Genomic DNA, 24,757 nt, shown 5'->3' with positions numbered 1-24,757 from the left:
TTGGAAGAATAGTTCTTTACTCACATACAAAGGATACATTTTGGGCATGTACTACGGTAAGGGACCATCAGATTCAACTGTCTGCGTAATAACTTTTTCGTGAAGACCAATGCTTTAAGGTATTTTTTAGAAAGGATGAGAGCGATGTTTGAAATTGAACATAAGCAGAACCCGCTTCTACAAAACTCGTCTGCTCTCGCGCAGTGCATTAATTTTTACCGTGTGATGGGATGCTGCATGCGAGTGAATCGGTGATAGCATTGTATGTAACAAATCGTACGATTGAATCGCAGCCGTGTGACCCTAGCTTAAGGGACTGACTGCTATAATTATCTACATTTCTATTTTGTCAAGATAGTCAGGTACAGTACAAGCGCGTGAGAAAGCACAGGTGTACCGACCTGACTTGAAAAAGTGGAAGCAGAATGGCTGCCTACCAAACGATTTTTCTGGGCATCATTGCTCTGTGTAGCCACGCTGCAATGGTAAGCTTCATTCTTTGTTACCTCTCTCTCTCTCTCTCTCTCTCTCTCTCTCTCTCTCTCTCTCTCTCTCTCTCTCTCTCTCTCTCTCTCTCTCTCTCTCTCGAGCACAACAAGCCAAAGCAATCACAGCAGACTGCATCTCAGGTGACAGTTCCTCCAGAACCAAATCTCGCTGTTTTCCATTTACATTGATTGTAAGGCGCTTAGAACTATTTTAGGATTTGCGCCCTATAAATACCCTTATTATTATTATTATTATTATTATTATTATTACATTAATGACTTTACACATCACAAATCTGTGTAAACTGTTCTGATGATATAACCCTACATTGCAGCCATAGAGATTTAGACACCTTGTCAAAGAAGCTCCAGGAGAGCATCAATCAACTACTTAACTGGGCAGAACTTAACAACATAATATTATGTTTCTAAATCCCCGTAAAAATGTATGTCTACTTGAATATTCATGCTGCATCTCTCAAAAATCATGTTCTGTTTCCCTTGCGCTTTCGTCCTTGTCTTTCGTTTTGGTTGCCTGTTTGTTCTTCCCTCTTTCTCTGTAGATTCCTCTGTTTTGATTTAGTTCCCCATTCCCCACCCCCACAATTTGTTCTTCTGGTTTATTATCGTCATGTCCAACATCATGAAGATTTGTGTATTGTTGTATTGTATTGGTCACGTATAATAAGCTTTTGCTTGTGTTCGTGTCCCAGCTGCATATTTTCAATTGTTTCATGTCATGTATTTTGAATAAAATGTTGTTTAAACCAAATCCCGATCAATCAAAATACATGTTAATAGCAACAAGACAAAAGCGTCAAACTTGACATCAAAGCTAAAGCTAAAATGAATGAAAAATTATTACAGAGGTTCAAAATCCCACAACAATTAGGTGTTATGATTGAAGATAGTCTATCTTCAACTGCTGCTCATGTTTCAGAACTGTGCAAGACAGTTTTAAGAAAGATATATTTACTTTCAAGAATGAAACACTTTTTAAATTTTGAAAGCAGGAATAATTTTTTTTACGCGCACATTCAAACATTTATTGATTACTCGTCCACACTACGGTACACTGCAAGTGCTAATACAATGAAACCATTGCTAAGTTTGTATAATCAATAATCAAGGACATATAAATAATTTTCTCTTTGTTGCTTCTTCGTGAGCAAGACAATAGGCAAGCTTTGGAGGCTGACCCACTGGAGTCGGACTAAACTTCGCTGAAATCGTCGAACCAGATGACGTCACACTGGCTGCTCTAGTCCGACTCCCGTACTGCCTCGAGATTGCCGTTTGGTTTAAAGATGGCGGTTATTGTTTTTTTTCTCCAAAAGCGATCCTCAAAACAAAACAAAACAAAACAAAACAAAATTAAAACTCATCCGAAAATAATAATTCTTGTCATAATGTTGTGTTTGTTTATGATGTTTGTTTGAAGTCATACCTGATTTATCTCACTGTTACCTTTATCTTCGTGTTTGTGTCAACTTACAACTTTAGACGATGCCATGTACTTACAAGCACACATTGCATCGGAAACAAGAGTCGGTGACTAAAACTTTCCAATGTGTAAGACAGTGATTGATGTGACCAGGGTCAGATTGCAGTGGACCATGCTGGCAACATCGAAGACACTGTGGACGGGTACAGGATCCAGTATCACGACCAAAGCGTCAGTGTCAACACTTTTCAATATCACATTATCTTGAATGACACACTTTCTTGTTATAATGGACTGCATTGTGTCCGTGTCCATAGTACGTTTATGTATGGCCATAAAAGCGAGTTTCATATTTTATGTGCGCTTCTTTTTTTATATACCTAACATTGAATATGGAAACTACTGTGCTGTGGAGACAATATAGTTTATCATTATGCAGCCAAATTACACCCAAACTAAAGTTTTATGAGGCCAGCCTTCAATCAAATATTCTGTAGATTCTCAGGACAAAAGTTCGTCTCAATATCTCAATACCAGCAATTGTGCAAATAAAACTTGACACTGAGCCGAACCTTTCTTGTCGCCACAAAGATAAAATCAAATCTGAATTGCGATTCATTTAAATATGTGAAATGTTCTTATTCCTTATCAATACCTGAATCCGAAAACATAGAGATATGTTTTGTTTGGATCAAAAACAAGCTAAAACAAAAATAAAAAGAACAAAGAAAAGCGCGCTTTCTTCGCGCTGTATTCTCCTGCGATTTGTTGGCTTGTCACTTCAAGCGATCAGCGAGCCGCGGCCGGATATTGGCGAAGCCGTGAAAGGCAGTGCGTTCAGTATCAAGCTGTGAGTTTGAAAGATCGACTAAATGTATTAATTTCGCTTCACGCGACTTGTTGTGACGGTATTCTGATCTTGTGAAAACCGTGCGAAAGAAAATCAATAGCCAATGTCCGTACACGTTACCTTTTCAGAATCTGTTACTGTTGATTCATTCCTTGGATTGCTTCGTGGCAACATTGCCGCGAGGGACACAGCTGGCCAACAAACTGGAAGACATGTCCACGCGAATGCCGACCCAGGTGAGTTTAATTTTGGATTTTCTCCATGACACAAGTATGTTCCCGATCAAAAAACTTAGTACAAAATCAAAAGACTTACCATGCATATACCGATAAACCAATTAAAACAAAACAATTTTCAGAATCAAGTTTATTCGTATTAATAAGAAGGTGTTCACATTTGTTTAACGATTTCAACTTGTCTGGTTACAGCACTTAGTGTCATTCTTCATTCGCCTCTCATCTTCAAATTCATGCACAAATAGGAAAAGTCAACAATGAGCATGATTATCATTTGCTGGCAAGAACTTCTGCAACCTTTGCTTTGTTCATTGGTACAACCAAAGCTCAAGACCGCGGGATGGTGTGCCACGCCTTTGTAAGAAGGGAGTCAGTTACGCCAGGTCAGCAGCTGTAGACTGTAGTGTACGTGGTGCTTTACAGGCAGTAGGACGCGATGTAAATTGATACACTGTGGCTGCATTGTGTGGAGGCCTTGCTCATAATTATTGTCCGCAAAGGCTTCGTGTGCATTCCGTGGTATAACAGCGATTAACCTCGATCTTGCACTTGCCGCAAACCGCTGATTTCAATTTGATCTCTGTGAGCATACATAATTCTTTGGGCGACATGATCAAAAGATACCAGCACGGTGGCCTAGTGGTAAGGCGTCCGCCCCGTGATCGGGAGGTCGTGGGTTCGAACCCCGGCCGGGTAAAAAAAGTAAATTTTAAGGGGCTTATTGTCCGTCAGGTCTTAATTGCCTATATTGGACATGAATTGGTTTATACGATTCGAGTTTTTACGCCCTCACGGCTTTTGATGTATGCGTGTTTAGGTGGTATCAGCCATCTGCACTTATGGTAGAATGACCAAGATCTTTAACGTGCCATTGTGGTGACACGGGGGTGGGAGATGGATACCGTCTCTGGGTCTGCACATAAAGTTGACCCGTGTCCGTCCCGGCCCGGATTCGAACCAGCGACCTTTCGATCACAAGTCCAGTGCTCTACCGCCTGAGCTACCCGGCCCCCCCCCCCCCCCCGGCCGGGTCATACCTAAGACTTTAAAATTGGCAATCTAGTGGCTGCTCCGCCTGGCGTCTGGCATTATGGGGTTAGTGCATGCTAGGACTGGTTGGTCCGGTGTCAGAATAATGTGACTGGGTGAGACATGAAGTCGGTGCTGCGACTTCTGTCTTGTGTGTGGCGCACGTTATATGTCAAAGCAGCACCGCCCTGATATGGCCCTTCGTGGTCGGCTGGGCGTTAAGCAAACAAACAAACAAACAAAATGATCAAAAGACCCAACAGGCGACATGCCTAAGAACTTAAAGGTAAAGTGAAGGCATGTCGAAAGTTTGAAGAGGCGAACGAAAAAACACACACACAAAAACATAAATAAACAAACACAAAATTAAAAACAACGTGTGTGCGTGCGTGCGTTCGTTCGTTCGTGCGTGTGTGCGTGTGTGTGTGTGTTCACAGAGAGCCATTGTGGGATTGGTGAAAGAAGGACACTTCACCCCGACTTCCCTTGGTGATGTGATGGAACAGAACCACGATGCTCTGCTGCGCGCGTTATGCTTTCGCTCTGAGATATACACTGTCGATTTGGCCTCCCTTCACTAACAATGTATATCCCATGAAGATCTAAAAGTAACAGTAACATCCTACGAGCTGCTTATTTGTCTCAGAGTCCGAGTGAAAATATGTGTATGTGTATTGGCTTTGTATAGACCCTGCAGTTTTTTCTGGCAAGACCGTGTGAAGAGACTGTATGCAAATTGTCCATCACATTGCCAGAAATAATGTGAATAATCCACATACTCTTTTTGTGATCAATGTCGTTTATTAAAGAAAACTGTGTTAAGCTCATTGGAGATAAAGGTTGTGTGCAGCAAGCTTGTCTGCGGCATTTATTGATGTTTTGACAATTGGTTGTCGCAATATATGGTTACAGTATTCCTGCCTAGTGTCTCTACGATGATGTAATGCACACGAGTCATCAGCCTTTACATACATGTATATAGAGGCTACAACACGAGTGGTTTTTTATATGGCTTGTATTTCAGTCAAGACCCAGCGGATGAATATCAAGGCCGGAGCCTCTGGCGAGTGAGTCCCTTTGATGGGGTCATGCCAATACGTCCCAGTACCATTGTGTCCCAGTACCATTGCGTCCCAAAAAATGCCGTCTCATTGCGTCCCATTAAGCAATCCCATTGGGTCCCAATACCATTGGGTCCCAGTGCCATTGCGTCCCGTACCATTGCGTCCCAACAAAATTGCGTGTCGATAGGTCCCAAGAAAATTGCATCTCGATACGTCCCATAAAGGAATCCCATTACGTCCCCGTACCATTACGTCCCAACACAATTGTTACTTGAGCAATGCTTGAACGCTGCGGTGGGCAGTGTGTGTGGGTGTGTGTGTGTGGGGGGGTGAATGGGGAGGTGAGGTGGGCACAGTGAGGTGTGGGCCGCGGAAGGGGGGCCGGGACCCGCGGAAGGGGGGATGGGGTACGTGATCATCGTGGTCAGACTAGGGGAGAGAAGGGATGGGTGGGTGTGAACAGTGATTAAGGATGGAGAAGAGATAAATAAATAAATAAATAGACATACACACAATCTGTTAAACACATTGATTTATGAGATATTTCGCTGGTCAGACAATTTTCATTATTTCCGCAGTACCTTTAACAGATCACCCTTTTGAATGATTTTTGTTCAGGGAATTGAAGGATATTGAAAGATATTGCACTTGCTTGCTATTGAACATGATATGCTTACTAAAAGTTGTGTTTCGTTCTGAAGCTAAATACAGCAGTCTTCAATATAAGTGAAGAAGGATTGTTTCTTCTTTCAACTGAAATCACGGGACGAAAGTCTGAAGATCAATAAGATATGTAAGCGAAGAAAATGTCAAGCATGTCACGATAACGATTGTTTTCTTTACGTTAAATAGTTGAAAAGGATTAATGTCAATCACAATGTTGCAACAATAATGAATGTTTTAATGACCTTAATAAGTTGAAAAAGATTAATGTCAATCACACATTTTGTGATAATAATGAATGTTAAGTTTATTGTTCTATTTTCTTATCTTTCTTTATTTGGTGTTTAACGTCGTTTTCAACCACGAAGGCTATATCGCGACGGGGGAAGGGGGAGATGGGATAGAGCCACTTGTCAATTGTTTCTTGTTCACAAAAGCACCAACAAAAATTTGCTCCAGAGGCCTGCAACGTAGTACAATACATTACCCTACTGGGAGAATGCAAGTTTCCAGTACAAAGGACCCAACACTTCCTACACACTGCTTGACCAAAATCCTTACAAACATTGACCATATTCTACACAAGAAACACCCAACAAGGGCAAAAGGAGAAACAGAATCCGTTAGTCGCCTCCCACGACATGCTGGGGAGCATCAGGCAAATTCTTTCTCGTCCCAACTAATATGGGACTCCCCCTAACCCGCGGGGGGTCTATATTCTTATGCACCCCGGAAGACTAAGAACGAATTGAGTCAAATCTGATGTGACGAGACTGATCTATTGAGTTGAGATGTTTAGCTAAAAACTTGTCATGATAACTGGCCAATTCCTATAACATGTCTGATTCATTCATTTCATGTGAGTTTGATATTGGATAGGTTTTGAGTGCTTTAAAGTGGTGAAATAAATTTATTTTCATGCAAATTGAAAACATATTATCGCTTTCGCTTCTTGTGTCATCTGGAACCTATCGATACATTTTTTTGGTCAATGTCCGTCCACATGTTTGTCCGACATCACCGGTACACATCTTTTTATTTTCTTTTTATTTGTGAAATACTGCTATGTACCGACACGTTTTGCAATAAAAGTGCGTTTTGTAATAAATTTATTACAAATCGTGTTCGGCTTACACAATTTTTATTACAAATCGTGTTGAACGCGTTTTGTAATAAAAATTGTGTAATCCGAACACGATTTGTAATAAATTTATTACAAAACGCACTTTTATAACAAAACGTGTCGCTACACTAACATCTCAGAAATTAAATTCACTAGTATTGGGACCTAATGGTACGGGGACGCAATGGCACGTAATTGTATTGGGACCTAATGGTACTGGGACGCAATGGTACTGGGACCCAATGGTATTGGGACGCAATGGTATTGGGACGCAATGGTACTGGGACGCAATGGTACTGGGACGTAATGGTACTGGGACGTAATGGTATTGGGACGTATTGACATGTAACCCCTTTGATATTCCCGCTGGGTCTTGACTGTAATACAAGCCATATAACAAATCACGAGTGTTGTAACCTGTATATCCCATGAAGATCTAAAAGACAAAGTGTGACGGAAACATCAAGCTTTAGTTGTCTGTTCAGATGAGGCACCTCTGCACATACCTTATTCTAAAGGCACGTCTGTTGATCTATGTCAAGTCGGTGCATAATGGTGGCTTGGTTGTCCCCGTCAGTTGAAAGTCTCTCACACGGATTTGACTGAATACCTAGTGGTTACACACGCATCTCCTGAGATCAGACTTGGACACCATCAGCGTCTATATGGCCTACTGCACCGCAGAAGAGCTAGAAATACTCGCAAAATGCATTAAACAGCTTGTCCAGAGAACACTCGTAGTCGATGATGTACCAATAAGGGCACAGGCACTCGTCACGAGCGGGTCGGGATCAAAGTGGGCGGGGCCTGTGCGCTCTCAAGACTACTACTATTACAAGGTAAAACTCTCTTCGTGGCTCTAGACCGAACGGAAGTAGTGAAGTTATCCGAGAAACCGAGATTGCAGCAGACGACAGACAGACTGGAGAGAGAGAGGGGGAGGAGAGCGGGAGAGACAAGGAGAGAGCGTGACCAGGCATAATTAAAAAGTTGTCAGCGGCGTTCGTCGGTGGATCTGTCTGTTCACCGCCAACTTTCTTATTCGTTGATTCTTCTTGCAACTTCCAGATAATGTGATGCAAACATACCTTTAGATAGTCTCATCCTTGTGATGGAGTTGGAAATCATGGATTCGCCAGATATAACTGATTTGGCCAGTGCGGCCAGTGCATCGATCGGATAGTTTTCGAAAACGGGAAAGTCTGTTTTGTCAGGGGTTGTTGTTTTGTTTCAACCAGGAGGAGATGAGAGAATTGTTTGTTCACTGCCGCGATGAACTAATTCAAAGCCTGTTGTTGAACGTCACGAAACTTCTTCTTCTTCTTCAGCGTTCCTGAGAATTTTTCTGGTTACGTGTGAGCTCGTTTGCCCATTTGGGTTCCCCACACTATACTCTGAGAGCATAGTCAGCTCACTCCGCTTTCGTTGAGTAGGCATGCTGGGTATTTTCGTGTTTCCATAACCCACCGAACTCCGACATGGATTACAGGATCTTTTCCGTGCGCACTTGGTCTTGTGCTTGCGTGTACACACGAAGGGGGTTACGTCACTAGCAGGTCTGCACATAAGTTGACCTGGAAGATCGGAAAAATCTCCACTCTTAACCCACCAGGAGGCAGCGACCGGGATTCGAACTCACGACCTCCCGATTAGGAGGCCGACGTCTTACCACCACGCCACTGCGCCCGTCGTCACGAAACATAATTATAAGCCATGGTTTGACTAAGTTCTGCTGAAGACGCAACGGAGTCCACATTTGAAGGTGAGCAAATTTTCGAATAGATAATCCCAATCCCTTCTCGTTTGCGCTATTTTCTGTAGTGCTATCGACACAAATTGCCAAAAACAGTAGTGCTATCGGCACGTAGTGCTATTGCCACAATTCACACATGCCATTATCACTACGTCTCAATAGAACTACGTGTCGATATCACTATTTTTGAAAAACCAATGTACTGTAGCACTACGTGTCGATAGCGCTACGTGTCGATAGCACTACGTATACTACATGTTCAAACGGCAGACACTTCCCTTTGTGTGTGCGTGTGAGTGTGTATATATTTTGTCTGCATGGCTGGCTGTCGGATCTGTATGGCTGTCTGTCTCTGTCTCTCTCTCTCTGTCTGCACCTCTCAATCGCTCTTTCTCTGTACCTCTTTAAAATCGCTCTCTCCTGGTCTCTCCCGCTCTCCTCCCCCTCTCTCTCTCTCCAGTCTGTCTTTCTGTCTTCTCTCGCTCTTTCCGAGTTTCTCGCTCGCTCTTTCCCCCTCCCCCGTCTCTCCCTCTCTCTCTCTCTATCTCGCCACTACCCTCGTAAATAAAGAATTTGTCATTCTCTCTCTCTCTCTCTCTCTCTCTCTCTCTCTCTCTCTCTCTCTCTCTCTCTCTCTCTCTCTCTCTCTCTCTCTCTCTCTCTCTCTCTCTCTCTCTCTCTGTGAGTGAGTTCGTGTGTACGATACCGTGTGTACGTATGCGTTTGTACGTATGCGTGAGTGTGTGTGTGAGTGTGTGTGTGTGTGTGTGTGTGTGTGTGTGTGTGTGTGTGTGTGTGTGTGTAATGAGTGTAATGAAGAGAGAGAGAGAGAGAGAGAGAGAGAGAGAGAGAGAGAGAGAGAGAGAGAGAGAGAGAGAGAGAGAGAGAGCAGTAATTGAATTTGCCTTTTACCGAATGAAAACTATTGTCAAAAACAGTGCATAAAGAACTAAAACCAACCAACCATAAAATAAAAAGCACCCTCCATCCCTCTCTCTCTCTCTCTCCGTTAACTGTCTCTCTCTTCCGCTTTCTCGCTCTTTCTCTGTCTGTCTGTCTGTCAATCCCCCCTCTCTCTCTCTCTCTCCCCCCCTCTCATTTCATAAAAAGAATTTGGGAGAGAAGAAAAGGTTTCAATATCCTCGGTTATACCTTGTGTCAATATTTCTATTTAAAAATATATGCAATAACACAGTCTTACAATTTGTCAAAAACAAAGCTTTTTTTTCTAAAAAGATCAAAATCCGAAAGAAACAACTGAAAATCATGCAGAGACTTTCTTCCGAAAATTACAAATCTCTGGCAAAGTGAAAGGAACAACAAAATATTCTTTCAGAGAGAGCGAGAGAGAGAGAGAGAGAGAGAGAGAGAGAGAGAGAGAGAGAGAGAGAGAGAGAGAGAGAGAGAGAGAGAGAGAGAGAGACTGACAGAGTGAGTGAGCGAGCGAGTGAGCAAGAGAGAGAGCGAGATAGAGTCGGACAGTCACACACACACACACACACACACACACACACACACACACACACACACATACACACTGAAACAGACACACACACGCACACACATACACAGACATACATATGCACACACAAACCAGAAGGAGTGAGAGCGAGAGAAAAAAATGAGAAAGAGAGAGTCGTCAGTATGTAGTGGTATTGACACGTACCGATAATGACACGTAGCGCTAAAAGATGTAGTGCTGTCGACACGTAGTGATAATGAACGAATGATAGCGACTCATAGACAAATTATTTGTAGCACTAATCAACGTAGCGATAGCGGCACGTAGCACAAATGACACGTAGGAATGACACGTTGCACAAATGACACGTAGCGCTAGCGATACGCACCCGTCAGGACTCCGGACTTTCGGTCGTCATAATTATTATTTATTTAGTTTTCATAGATACCTATTTGTCAAAGCAGATCAAGACCGTTGGATTGAGGAAGTCAAGTCTACAGTCTAGCTTACGCATGCAGATTCCGTGCCATTACCAGCTATTGTGTTTTCAGCGTAGCAATATACTTGTCTCGTCTAAATATCGGACCCTATTCAAGGGCGGATCAATTCACTTTGGAGGGGGGTGTTACAAAATGACTGCGAAGATACAAGTTGACGGCGCCGAAGGCGCCTAAGCCTCTAGGGGGGTCCGGGGGCATGCCCCCCCGGAAATTTTTTTATCCAAAGAAACAAAATAGAGCTATCTGGTGCATCCTGAGCCAATAAATTACCTCTTTTTTTGGGGTGGGGGGGGGGGGTTACGTAACCCGTGTAACCCCCCCCCCCCCAGATCCGCCCTTGCTATTGCTACGCTGAAAACACAATAGCGATTATATAGCTGTTCTGACCTTGATTTGTTGTTCCAAACTTACAAAATGACAGTTTTTGAGTCGATGCGTTGATCTCAGGTTTAGCAGACGCCGTTTCTTATGCGCATTAGTTTTGCGCAGGCGCCACACTGACTTTGGAAATACTTCAGGGGGGAAGTGGGGTATTTAGTGTGGAGTTACGAGATAAGAAAAGCCGAATGCGAAACTGACTTTGTGTTACGGTCGGCAACTGAGCTCACACAGGCACACAAAAACGGCTGTTCCGTTTTACTCCCCTGTTTGTACTACATCTTTCGACTTTGGGCATTTTGTGGTGTTTAGGGACAGAAAATAATTGGTTTAGTCCTGTTTCATCGGGAAGTAAGCAGGAAAGGGTATGCTATCCACATTTGTAAAGCTGAAAAACATTCCCGAGAAGAATTTCAAGTTGTCAGTGTATGCTGTTGTCGATAGAAACATCGCCGCGTGGTACAGATGGGTAAACCGGAACCATGCGTCTTTGTTATTGACAATATGCTTTTGGATATTGAGTAAAATGGCCGACTTCCGTAGCATTATGCTTTGATGATCGGAAGAGACCATCCAATCACAGCCCCCGAATTCCCCCACGTGTTCATCAGAATAGCTATATACAGCGCTAAAACGCTTCGCACAACAGAATCAAACATAATATCGGTTGGAGAATATCAAGGGCTGCAATGAATACCAAACACAGCATTCAGATTTGAAAAATAGAACTCTCAAACACTAATTCTAAGACCTTCCTCGTGTGTATTGTCATCTATTCAACTCTTAACACGAACTCCGAGTCCTGGCTGCTTTCTGTCGAGAGTGAGACATTTTCAAAGAATTTATTTTCGTGGACTATCGATCCGAACGGACAATCAGGCGCCTCGTTTTGGTGCTAGACCTAATTTTTATAATCTAAATAATAAATTGACAGCTGGTTACACAAACATTCTTAAATCATAAAAGAATTCTTTTTTCATCAAGACAAGATCAGTACAATTCGAAGTTTTGAAAGTTTGATAAAAGAAAAGCCCGGAAACGTGTCACGCAAAACGTCTTTCTCGTAGCAGACGACGGTTCTGCATAGCGCCAGTTCCTCTTGAACGGTCAACCGGCACCGCTCTAGTTCATGTGACTCGCAGCCGTTTGTTGCGTTTTACTGAGATTCAGAGCCGGGTACACAATAACGTGCTATTGCAGATAAGCTTACAGCAAGTCGCATTGAAATCACATACTGACGACTAAATTATGAAACAAGTCGCGTAAGGCGAAATTACTACATTTAGTCAAGCTGTCGAACTCACAAAATGAAACTGAACGCACTGCATTTTTTTCTCACCAAGACAGTATAATAGCATCGTCAGTCCCCCGTTCGTGGAAAAGGCAGTGAAATTGACGAGCCAGTTTAGCTCGGTAGTGGTCACGCTGAGCTGCATAGCACGCTTTTCTGTATCTCTCTTCTTTTTAACTTTCTGAGCTTGTTTTTCATCCGAACATAACATATCTATATGTTTTTGGAATCAGGAATCAACAAGGAATAAGATGAAATTGTTTTTTTAAAAGAATTCTGGACATTTAATTGTTATCATAATTTTTATATATATATTTAATTTTCAGAGCTGATTTTTAATCCAAATATGACATATTTATATGTTTTTGAAATCAGAAAATGATGAAGAATAAGATGACATTTTTTGGGGATCGTTTTATAGAAAAATAATTTTAATTACAATTTTCAGATTTTTAATGACCAAACTCATTAATTCATTTGTAAGCCTCCAAGCTGAAATGCAATACCAAAGTTTGGACTGAGTCGAAGATTGCTTGACCAAAATTTCAATTAGTTTGATCTAAAAATGAGGGCGTGACAGTGCCGCCTCAACTTTCACGAAGCCGGATATGACGTCAGTGATATTTTTCCAAAAAAAAAGAAAAAATGGTCTGGGGATATTATACCCAGGAACTCTCATATGGACTGGGTGGCCGAGTGGTAACGCACTTGCGCTCGGAAGCGAGAGGTTGCGAGTTCGACCCTGGGTCAGGGCGTTAGCAATTTTCTCCCCCCTTTCCTAACCTAGGTGGTGGGTTCAAGTGCTAGTCTTTCGGATGAGACGAAAAACCGAGGTCCCTTCGTGTACACTACATTGGGGTGTGCACGTTAAAGATCCCACGATTGACAAAAGGGTCTTTCCTGGCAAAATTGTATAGGCATAGATAAAAAATGTCCACCAAAATACCCGTGTGACTTGGAATAATAGGCCGTGAAAAGTAGGATATGCGCCGAAATGGCTGCGATCTGCTGGTCGATGTGAATGCGTGATGTATTGTGTAAAAAATTCCATCTCACACGGCATAAATAGATCCCTGCGCCTTGAGTCCGAGTCTGGAGATACGCGCGCGATATAAGACTTCATATATATATGTGAAATTTCAATAAGATCGGTCCAGTAGTTGTCTTGGAATCGTTCTACACGCACACACACACACACACACACACACACACACACACACACACACACACACACACACACACACACACACACACACCACAACCCTCGTCTCGATTCCTTGTCTAATTTTGACTAAATGTTTTAACATAGTATGTTAAAACATTTAGTCAAAATTTGACTAAATATAAAAAAGGAAACTGGATCACACGGGTTCACGATGGCTCAGGGGGTAAGATAAACCACGCAAAAATAAGTTCTTTGAAAATTGCTCGCTCTTTACGGAGGGCACCTAGGATGTTCTCACGCGGTGAGTGTTTAAATGAAAGGGTGTTTGTAGAATATCTTATATGTAAAAGCCTGACAGTGTCTGTGATGGTTTACGGGAGGTTGACTGTGCCTTTAAGCTAAATGTGCCTCCATACACACATTTTGTAGTCCTGGCATCCTGAAAGGCAGAGGATGCCTACAGGTTTTCTTCCATACCAAAAAACGCCTTCAGACACGAGATATTGGGAGCAGATGCAACAGCTCCGCTTGAACCACCATTTCAGGTCTCTTCTAGCCGCCGGCAGCCAATTGTCTACACCTCCCCCCCCCCCCCCCCCCCCTGCCCCCTGCATTTTTATTTTCCTTTTTTATACAAAGCCGGGTTTTCCCGTCTCACATGCCCCTATGGCTTTGGCTTGAGGGCGTAAAGCTTACATTGTCTCAAACTAAGCATTTAAATGTGGAGGTGTCGACTTTAACCATGATCTGAGTCGTTCACATCTATATATATATATACGACTTGTGTCTGTCTGTGTGTCTGTGTGTGAGTTCGTCTGTCTGTGTGTCTGTGTGTGAGTTCGCGATGCACGGCCAAAGTTCTCGATGGATCTGCTTCAAATTTGGTGGGCATATTCAGGTAGACCCGGGACAGGACACAACCTGGTCGATATTTCAACACGTGCTCTCAGCGCGCAGCGCTGAACCGATTTTGGTTCCACCTTACTAAATGCGAATTTGCGATTCCTAAACGCCCCACTGAACGACTGACGTCACCAGCCGCTTCGGCCTTTTCCGGAGGAACACTGCGTGCCACTTCGATCGCCTTGGCTTGCAGTCATTCGGCGATGCCACCTTGATTATCAGTTAATAAAGTTATTATTCAGGTAATACAGTATGAAAGAAATTAGTTTTTTCTTTTGTTACACTTACACATAGTTTTATGAAGATCAATTTCAGACTCGGCAAAAGAATGGTTGTATCATGAGCGACTGTCACAAGCGAGAGGTGCGGTTCGGTCAGTAGGTCAGTCACTGTCGAACTGTTCGGTGCGAAGCACGGTTTTGTTTCTGGTAACTATATTGATTTCTTCAAGTTGTACTAATGTTTACGCTTTGCGCTGCGGTTTAATATGTGTGCTTGTTATTGGCTAATACGGTGAGCCCACGCCGTTTAGTTTGCAGACTGTGCACATGTGAGCTTTGTGTGATCGCGTTTTCATCATAACATACCACGTGCTAAACCGCTTTGGGGGAAATGGTTTTAAAAAAATAGATACAAAAATAAACGGAATGCATCATGGTTGAAAAGATTGAAGGGTGGAGTTAAGGACACAAAATAGATGACAAAAATAAAGCAAACAAGAAAAAAAACTGGAACCAGGAATAAGGGAGTCGAGCCCGAGTCAGCTGACCTTCGAGCTGGAGCAGAAACCACTAGGCCACGACAAACAGGGCTACAAAAGTGAAGGCATTTCAGGGTTACTCCGTCGTATGTGGCGTTTCTCGCGCATGAAGGTTCTGTTACCAACTCTACGGCTAAGAAAGGTTGCATTTGAAGTTAAATGTCCACTAAAATATCAAAGGGAACACCATTTCTGAACAACACAACGGTTTGCGCTTGCCTCTCGCAGGCGTTCAGGTGAAACCAAATCGGCTTGCCTGATACAGCAGATATGCTATTTGAACACTTCCACGTCACACTGAAACACTGAGCTACAGTTTAGTAACGTGATATGTTTTCACTTATATTGCTTTCAGATTTAACACACCAAGATGAATGAAACAGTGGCACTGTTTTCGTTGCGAAAATGTGCAATGGCAGTGCTACGCGATCGAAGTGTGTATTATGTACACGCGGTGTTCCTCCGGAAAAGACCGAAGCGACATGTGACGTCAGTCGTTCAGTGGGGCGTTTAGGAATCGCAAATTCGCCGGACCCCATACCGACACACCAAAGCCGCTACACCACATCACAACGCCAAAGTTCTCGGTGGATCTTTTTCAAATTTGGACACCGTATTCAGCTACACCCCGGACACAATATCATCGATGAGATATTTCAACACGTGCTCTCAGCGCGCAGCGCTGAACCGATTTTGGTTTTTGTGTTCATTTCACCATTATAAGTAACTCTTCCTTATCTTCTCCAGTGTTTTGCGTTTATCTCCCTTCCTTCGTGTGGCTTCAATCCATATTCCCGTTTGTAAGTTACTATTTTTAGAATGTCACTGCGCTGTCCACAACGCTTCCCTTGCACCCGTAAGTTGTTCTTACTGTCAAAGTGAAAAGGTCGAATCAATTTATAGCCACGCGAAAAATACACTCTCACCTATCTCTATATATTTATAGATATAGATATACATATATATATACGGTTTCTCTGTGTGTGTGTGTGTGTGTTTGTGTGTGTGTGTGGGCAAAAACCTGTGTATTGTAGAGTTCTGTTTGTGATGTGGTCTAGCGGCTTTTGTCTGTCTGCAATTAGGCATCAGTGGTAATATGTTTCAATACATAAAAAGCTTTCTACTGAACAGATCCTTTCAAACTGATTATAAAGGTGCCAAATCATCCACTCGCAAAGTTGACATGGGAGTGCCACAGGGCTCAGTAATAGCACCACTGCTTTTTAGCATTATGCTGCATGACATATCGACAATTAAAACACATGGAGCCGAACTGACGCTTTATGCGGATGATATTGCTCTATGCAAAGAGTATCAAAACAAAACCTATAAAACAGAACACAAATTCTCTAAAGAGTGGCAAACAGCTATAGATAACATTGCGAACTATATGCGGGAGAATGGCTTCACTCTCTCTGCCGAGAAAACTGTATTCGCTGTCTTTACAAACCGAAAACTGGAAGATCGAGAAAAGATACAGTTCTCACTAGATAAATCTGTTGTCTCACCCAGTCAGCAGGTGAAATATCTGGGCGTACTTTTCACCTCAAATGGACTATGGACTGCTCACTTAAAGTATCTTTTAAGCAAAGCAAATAAGACCATCAACCTTCTTAAAATACTGGCTGCCCAACCATGGGCAAAGTGCCCAGTTATTCTAACAAACATCACCAGAGCTCTTATAAGATCAAGACTATCATATGGACAGGAGGCCTACTTCTCGTCGGCTCGAAAATGGCTTGATAAGCTACAGTCAGCGGAATGTCGTGCCCTCCGGCTTGCCCTCGGACACCCAAGGCATTCAAAGCAGGCCATTGTATACCACCAAGCAGGATTCCTCCCTCTTGACATGTGGCGGCGTAAGTGCTGCGCAGATTACAATGTTCGAGCCAACACAGTGCAAAACTCAACAAAAGAGGAGCTACAACCGCATTACAATCATGTCCAAAACAAAAAGGCCCACTTTGGCACTACTTTCTCCTCACTGGCTCAATTCAATGCTTCACTCTTTAGTGAAATCAGTGTCGACCCAAATGATGTGGCCCAAAACCCCATATCTCGTGACCCCTCATGGACAATGAAAGAAATGAATTTTGACACAGAATATTGCACAGCTACAAAGGATGATCAGTTATTACTCAGGATACAAGCCCTTGAGCACATTGATACTGTATACAAAGGCCATGTTCATGTTTACACAGACGGGTCAGTGTTGGATGACAAGAAGGCTGGCGCAGCTTTTGTAATCCCCAGCGATGACATGACTGGGAAATTTAAACTGTGCAACAGAAACTCGATCTTCTCAGCTGAGCTCCTTGCCATCTGCATGTCGCTTGTTCATCTCAATCTCAAGAACACTCCTCCTCAAAAGATAGCTATATTCTCTGACTCCAAAGCAGCCATTGAAGCATTGAGATCTAACAAAAGATCAAAAAGACATGATCTTGTCATTGCCATAAAGGAGCTGGCAAATAAAATTATAAAAAAAGGAAGCGAGATTAACCTGGTCTGGTGTCCAGCACACGTGAACGTGCCTGGCAACGAGAAAGCGGACAAAGCCGCTAAAGAAGCTGCCCAAGGCATGGGCGCCTCCGAGGTAGACCTGCCATTGTCTGCTTCTGAGATCAGTAGCCTTACAGACTCTCTTCTCTGGAGAGAATGGAGGAACAAATATATGCACAAGGCTATAAGCTCTGGCTGGCTCATTCGGGAAGCCCCATCAAAACAGATGAACACCTATAATGCATGCCCACGTGTAATAAAAAGGATTAACCGCCTAAGGGCAGAAGCTGGGAATTACCAATTTCTAGAGCCTAAATGCACCTGTCAATCCGACCTCACCATTGCTCATTTGACTTTGGAGTGTGATTTGAACTCATGCCACTTTCAACCCCTGACTCAGTTTATAAACTCAAATAGAAATATTCTGCCAAATACCTCAAAGGAAAAATTAAGCTATCTTTTAAGTTTTAATAAAGACCTTGGGTGGCAAGGTCCCAAACTTATCGCTGGACTTATGCACACGCACCCACTTGGTCCCTGGATATGAAGAGACATTGCTGCGGCTGACGCCATTGCTTCTCATACAGCTACTATATATTTTTATCAGAACTTTTAAAAATACCATTTTATATCCAAGTATCTCTTAACACCATTTTTAATTAGATGAGCGAGAGTGTGCGGGGGGCGGGAGGGTGGTGAACCACTGTACATAAAGGGAAAGTTTGTGTGCGTGCCTGTGTGTGTTCTTAATCTAAGACAAATGTCGCCAATGTTTTTACAGAGTGACGTTAAATAAACGATTTTATCATCTGTCTGCAATCAAATGTGTTCTTACTAAATGACGGATCAGCAACCAGAATACCCGATATCTCAAACCAACACCCCTCCGCCATTGACATAACCTTGGTTATTCCCACTCTCGGATTAACAACGGACTGGTGCGTTGTGTCAGATAAATTAAAAAGCGACCACTTACCAATCATGATATCCATTATTGGGAAATCACCACACACAGAGCCAGGTCCAAAAGCCTTAAAATACAATTATAAAAAGGCGGACTGGGCAGTTTTCAAGGACGCTGTCACTAAGTCTGCCGATGCACATACCCTCTTGGATGGCAATCTAGAGTCCCAAGAAAGTATCGACAACAAATATAAACAGCTAAGATCAAACCTGCTGAATGCAATGGAATTGTCAATCCCCAAAACAAAACCTTTTATCGGACCCAGTAGAACTGATCAGAGCCCATGGTGGACAGAAGAATGCAGAACAGCCATCAGGTTAAAAAGAACTGCAAAAGAGAAGTATGATCGCTTCAGGTCTACACAAAACCACAACAATATGAAATCAACTGAAGAACAATGTGACAAAATTATAGACAAAGCAAAAAAAGAATATTTTGAAAACATGTCCAGCAAAGTGAGCGATTACAGAGATGCTGGAAAAATTTGGACCAAAATAAGGAAATTCAAATGCAGACACAAGCAGGCTGAACGTCCTCTTATGCACGAAGGAAAAAAATATGAAAGCCTTCCTGAAAAAGCAGAACTGTTTGCAGATATTTTTGCAGCAGCAAGCCAAACAGATAAACTGTTATGTGAGCAGGAACTCTTCCGTAAGAAGTGGGAGGATAAACAGGACTTAAACGACCCAGAACTCAACCCTTCCTTAAAAATAAATGCTCCCTTATCCATTCAAGAACTGAAAACGGCTATAGCATCGGTGACAAAAGTCGGATCCGCCTGTGGTTCTGATCCAATAAACTATCAGGTCATACAACATTTACCAAACCAAGGATTAAATCTTTTACTGGATTTTTATTCAACATGCTGGAAGTCTGGCCTGATTCCCACAGCTTGGAAAAAGGCTGTTGTGGTCCCCATTTTAAAGCCTGGAAAACCAAGAGCTGACCCTTCCAACTGGCGCCCTATATCTCTGACCTCCCATCTGAGCAAAATCTATGAAAGAATACTAAAATCCAGACTAGAAGATGAAATGGAAAGAAAAAAGGTAATACCCCTGTGCCAAGCCGGTTTCCGTCGAGGCAGGGGTGTCTCGGATCACATTGTAAAACTGTCCTCCAAAATTAAGAAAGCTCTCTCACGCAAGAAGTCTCTCTTTGCTGTCTTTTTTGACATCAAAAAAGCCTACGATACAGTATGGCACCAACGATTGTTGTTCAAATTGAAGCAATTAGGCATCAGTGGTAATATGTTTCAATACATAAAAAGCTTTCTACTGAACAGATCCTTTCAAACTGATTATAAAGGTGCCAAATCATCCACTCGCAAAGTTGACATGGGAGTGCCACAGGGCTCAGTAATAGCACCACTGCTTTTTAGCATTATGCTGCATGACATATCGACAATTAAAACACATGGAGCCGAACTGACGCTTTATGCGGATGATATTGCTCTATGCAAAGAGTATCAAAACAAAACCTATAAAACAGAACACAAATTCTCTAAAGAGTGGCAAACAGCTATAGATAACATTGCGAACTATATGCGGGAGAATGGCTTCACTCTCTCTGCCGAGAAAACTGTATTCGTTGTCTTTACAAACCGAAAACTGGAAGATCGAGAAAAGATACAGTTCTCACTAGATAAATCTGTTGTCTCACCCAGTCAGCAGGTGAAATATCTGGGCGTACTTTTCACCTCAAACGGACTATGGACTGCTCACTTAAAGTATCTTTTAAGCAAAGCAAATAAGACCATCAACCTTCTTAAAATACTGGCTGCCCAACCATGGGCAAAGTGCCCAGTTATTCTAACAAACATCACCAGAGCTCTTATAAGATCAAGACTATCATATGGACAGGAGGCCTACTTCTCGTCGGCTCGAAAATGGCTTGATAAGCTACAGTCAGCGGAATGTCGTGCCCTTCGGCTTGCCCTCGGACACCCAAGGCATTCAAAGCAGGCCATTGTATACCACCAAGCAGGATTCCTCCCTCTTGACATGTGGCGGCGTAAGTGCTGCGCAGATTACAATGTTCGAGCCAACACAGTGCAAAACTCAACAAAAGAGGAGCTACAACCGCATTACAATCATGTCCAAAACAAAAAGGCCCACTTTGGCACTACTTTCTCCTCACTGGCTCAATTCAATGCTTCACTCTTTAGTGAAATCAGTGTCGACCCAAATGATGTGGCCCAAAACCCCATATCTCGTGATCCCTCATGGACAATGAAAGAAATGAATTTTGACACAGAATATTGCACAGCTACAAAGGATGATCAGTTATTACTCAGGATACAAGCCCTTGAGCACATTGATACTGTATACAAAGGCCATGTTCATGTTTACACAGACGGGTCAGTGTTGGATGACAAGAAGGCTGGCGCAGCTTTTGTAATCCCCAGCGATGACATGACTGGGAAATTTAAACTGTGCAACAGAAACTCGATCTTCTCAGCTGAGCTCCTTGCCATCTGCATGTCGCTTGTTCATCTCAATCTCAAGAACACTCCTCCTCAAAAGATAGCTATATTCTCTGACTCCAAAGCAGCCATTGAAGCATTGAGATCTAACAAAAGATCAAAAAGACATGATCTTGTCATTGCCATAAAGGAGCTGGCAAATAAAATTATAAAAAAAGGAAGCGAGATTAACCTGGTCTGGTGTCCAGCACACGTGAACGTGCCTGGCAACGAGAAAGCGGACAAAGCCGCTAAAGAAGCTGCCCAAGGCATGGGCGCCTCCGAGGTAGACCTGCCATTGTCTGCTTCTGAGATCAGTAGCCTTACAGACTCTTTTCTCTGGAGAGAATGGAGGAACAAATATATGCACAAGGCTATAAGCTCTGGCTGGCTCATTCGGGAAGCCCCATCAAAACAGATGAACACCTATAATGCATGCCCACGTGTAATAAAAAGGATTAACCGCCTAAGGGCAGAAGCTGGGAATTACCAATTTCTAGAGCTTAATTGCACCTGTCAATCCGACCTCACCATTGCTCATTTGACTTTGGAGTGTGATTTGAACTCATGCCACTTTCAACCCCTGACTCAGCTTATAAACTCAAATAGAAATATTCTGCCAAATACCTCAAAGGAAAAATTAAGCTATCTTTTAAGTTTTAATAAAGACCTTGGGTGGCAAGGTCCCAAACTTATCGCTGGACTTATGCACACGCACCCACTTGGTCCCTGGATATGAAGAGACATTGCTGCGGCTGACGCCATTGCTTCTCATACAGCTACTATATATTTTTATCAGAACTTTTAAAAATACCATTTTATATCCAAGTATATCTTAACACCATTTTTAATTAGATGAGCGAGAGTGTGCGGGGGGCGGGAGGGTGGTGAACCACTGTACATAAAGGGAAAGTTTGTGTGCGTGCCTGTGTGTGTTCTTAATCTAAGACAAATGTCGCCAATGTTTTTACAGAGTGACGTTAAATAAACGATTTTATCATCATCATCAACTCTCGCCATCAGTACCACCTGACCACTGATGAGACACAATAGTGTCGAAACACGTGTCTGGTCTAGGTACAAATACAATGGTCCTCCTCAGGACTAGATTACCTTGCGATACGTCCTCCACAAAGGGACTTTGCTCTGTAAATCTCGGTCCCCCTTGAGGAGGGTCTGATGCTCCCAATAGGCTGTCTGTGAAGGGATACTTACTTCTCTCTCTATCTCTGCTAAGAGATTTTAACAAATCTCGGAAGAAAGTCTCTGCTGACTTTCAATTGTTTCTTTCACAATTTCTGATGTTTTATATATATAGATAGATAGATGCAGTCTGGTCTAGGTACAAATACAATGGTCCTCCTCAGGACTAGATTACCTTGCGATACGTCCCCCACAAAGGGACTTTGCTCTGTAAATCTCGGTCCCCCTTGAGGAGGGTCTGATGCTCCCAATAGGCTGTCTGTGAAGGGATACTTACTTCTCTCTCTATCTCTGCTAAGAGATTTTAACAAATCTCGGAAGAAAGTCTCTGCTGACTTTCAATTGTTTCTTTCACAATTTCTGATGTTTTATATATATAGATAGATAGATGCAACAATTATGGCCGGTCAGTGTACTGAGTGCGTTCAGATTTCTGATTCGATACATACCCGAGACTGAAATGTTGTTTCCTGGTCAAAATTAAAGAAGTACACTTATTCAAGGTAGAAAGGCATGGCAGTTTCTTGCAAGCGAAGGAAATTAGGCGGTGACATAATTATAATAGATCAGTCGGGTTTCACCCCAAAACTGATTCGCCATTTCCTCGAAAACATCATCCTGCACCAATGGTTACGACCCTTGAATGAGAAGGGAAGGATTTAAGGAAGAAGCAAATTTCCAAGTTTAAATAAAAAATGTTGGTTGAACGAATTTGATCCTATGCATGTAATGTACCTAAACTCGATCATCCGTACTATGGAAGGGAGGGGGGCTTTTCAGTGTGGAGTTTATACACGATCAACGAGGCCGCAGTGGAAATCTGAAAGGAAGGGGACATCTGAACGCACTACCGTGTATTTTATCAGAATCGCCAGTCGCCCGCAGTTTTTCCAGCGTCGTCCGACGCTGGTATCTGCGGTCGGGAAAAACTTGCCACAGGAGAATAGTCTCCAAGCCAAAGCAAGCCAAAACAATTTCAAAGCTGGAAAAAAAAATGTACAATTTACCCGAAACGATTAAACACAGCTTTCGGGTGTTTTTTAATCTAAGATGTACATAAATATACCACTCCGACCATAAGGAAACAAATAAACAAACAAACAAAAAAAGACCGAGAAGAGCCGAGTCAATCCGAGACAAATTAACCGAGAGGACCACGGCTGTTCCAGGCAAGCGAAGGCCAGCGGTAAAAAATAGCCAGCGGGGCGATATCACTTTGTCTGCACGTCGCTGGGCATATCAGCGCAGTTCAACGTTGCCAGAGACCAAAGAAGCGCTTTACTCAGGTCGCAGCGCGCGGCGGCTCACTGGAGGAATGTTTGAAAACTATCTGTGCTCGACTGCGAGCAGACCACAGGCACATAACACCCAATAAAGTTTGGACTTGTACTGGCAGAGCGCGAATGCAAATTCTTGTAGGCATACACAGACGCAACATAGCATATACAAACAACAACACCAGAACCAGAACCAGATACCAGAACCAGAACACCCACAACACTTCAACAGCATATGAAAGGAATAAAAATAAATCCGCAAATCGCGCACAATACACCAGTTAGAAAAACAAGGAGTAGGCCTACCAAAGCGGCGTGCAGAAACTAAACTGACTCGGAGAGAAGAAACATTTATCACACGATGTGGATAGCAAACATTAAAATAAAACAGATAAATCAAGCAAAAAATAAACACAAATATCGAAAACACAATAAACAAAGGTGAAGAAAACAAAAAGAGATGCTTGCCGACAGTCAGTGTGTGTGTGCGTGGTTTGTGCGTCAGCGGGGGGGGGGGGGGGGGGTGTCGTGTGTGTGTGTGCGTGCGCGTGCATTCATATCAAAACAGTGTGCGTAGGCTACGTTCTTGCGTGCGTGCGTTCGAATGAGAAAGAAGAGAGAGAGAGGATTGAAGAATGAGGTCACGCTATCTGTCACATGAATACATAATACACACACTGACTACCTCGGACACGAATACTTGCCAACAACTGTGGTTGGACATGCTTTTGAAATGGAATATTTTTTCGACATGATTTCTGGACATACGAATCCCGCTGTGTTGCCTACTGATGTTGCGAATGATGAAGGTTTTGAGTTGACTGACCTTGAGGAGGGATTGCATCAGGCGTTTATCGTCTCAAATTATATCCTTGCTACTTTTCAGTCAGGAGTCAACTATTGCCATTCATGGTAACCGCTTGGATAGTCGATGTTTTTATTTGTTTGATTCCCATCAAAGAAACAGAAATGGTAACCATTCTTCAAATGGCGCTGCAGTTTTGATGTCATTTAATTCCTTTGCAGAATTGATTGATTTTCTCAAAAGCCATTATCAATGTGTTTATCAATTAACACCTGTTCATTTCTGTCCAACTGCAATGCAAACTCAATGTGGAGGAAACAAGGATTCATTACAAACAAGTCATCCCTGTACATCAACAGATTTATGTACCTCAATCAATACTGCTAGTATGAGTGACAGGAATCTAAAAGAAAAAACAACCAAACGCAAATGTACC

At 42.7% G+C, this 24,757-nt stretch overlaps 1 protein-coding gene across 1 annotated transcript; it reads left to right on the top strand.

The window, feature by feature from the left end:
* The first annotated feature begins 340 nt into the window (after window positions 1-340).
* Window positions 341-4,905, top strand: LOC138979234 (uncharacterized). Its single transcript, XM_070352006.1, has 4 exons — window positions 341-485; window positions 2,086-2,163; window positions 2,911-3,018; window positions 4,485-4,905. Exons 1-4 carry the CDS (start codon window positions 426-428, stop codon window positions 4,626-4,628), a joined length of 390 nt encoding a protein of 129 aa, XP_070208107.1. The 5' UTR covers window positions 341-425; the 3' UTR covers window positions 4,629-4,905.
* Window positions 4,906-24,757: the final 19,852 nt, after the last annotated feature.

The sequence above is a fragment of the Littorina saxatilis genome, linkage group LG10 (genome assembly GCF_037325665.1).
Source record: "Littorina saxatilis isolate snail1 linkage group LG10, US_GU_Lsax_2.0, whole genome shotgun sequence".
NCBI lineage: Eukaryota > Metazoa > Mollusca > Gastropoda > Littorinimorpha > Littorinidae > Littorina > Littorina saxatilis.
Note: the sequence above shows the minus strand (reverse complement) of the source record. Positions and strands in the feature narration are given on the sequence as shown.

Excerpts from the sequence above, each read along its gene's own strand:
- LOC138979234 (XM_070352006.1), top strand. The coding sequence starts at position 426 with ATGGCTGCCTACCAAACGATTTTTCTGGGCATCATTGCTCTGTGTAGC. Across the intron at positions 2,164-2,910 it reads TCCAGTATCACGACCAAAGC|AATCTGTTACTGTTGATTCA; the intron begins GTCAGTGTCAAC and ends TTACCTTTTCAG. Across the intron at positions 3,019-4,484 it reads CCACGCGAATGCCGACCCAG|AGAGCCATTGTGGGATTGGT; the intron begins GTGAGTTTAATT and ends GTGTGTTCACAG.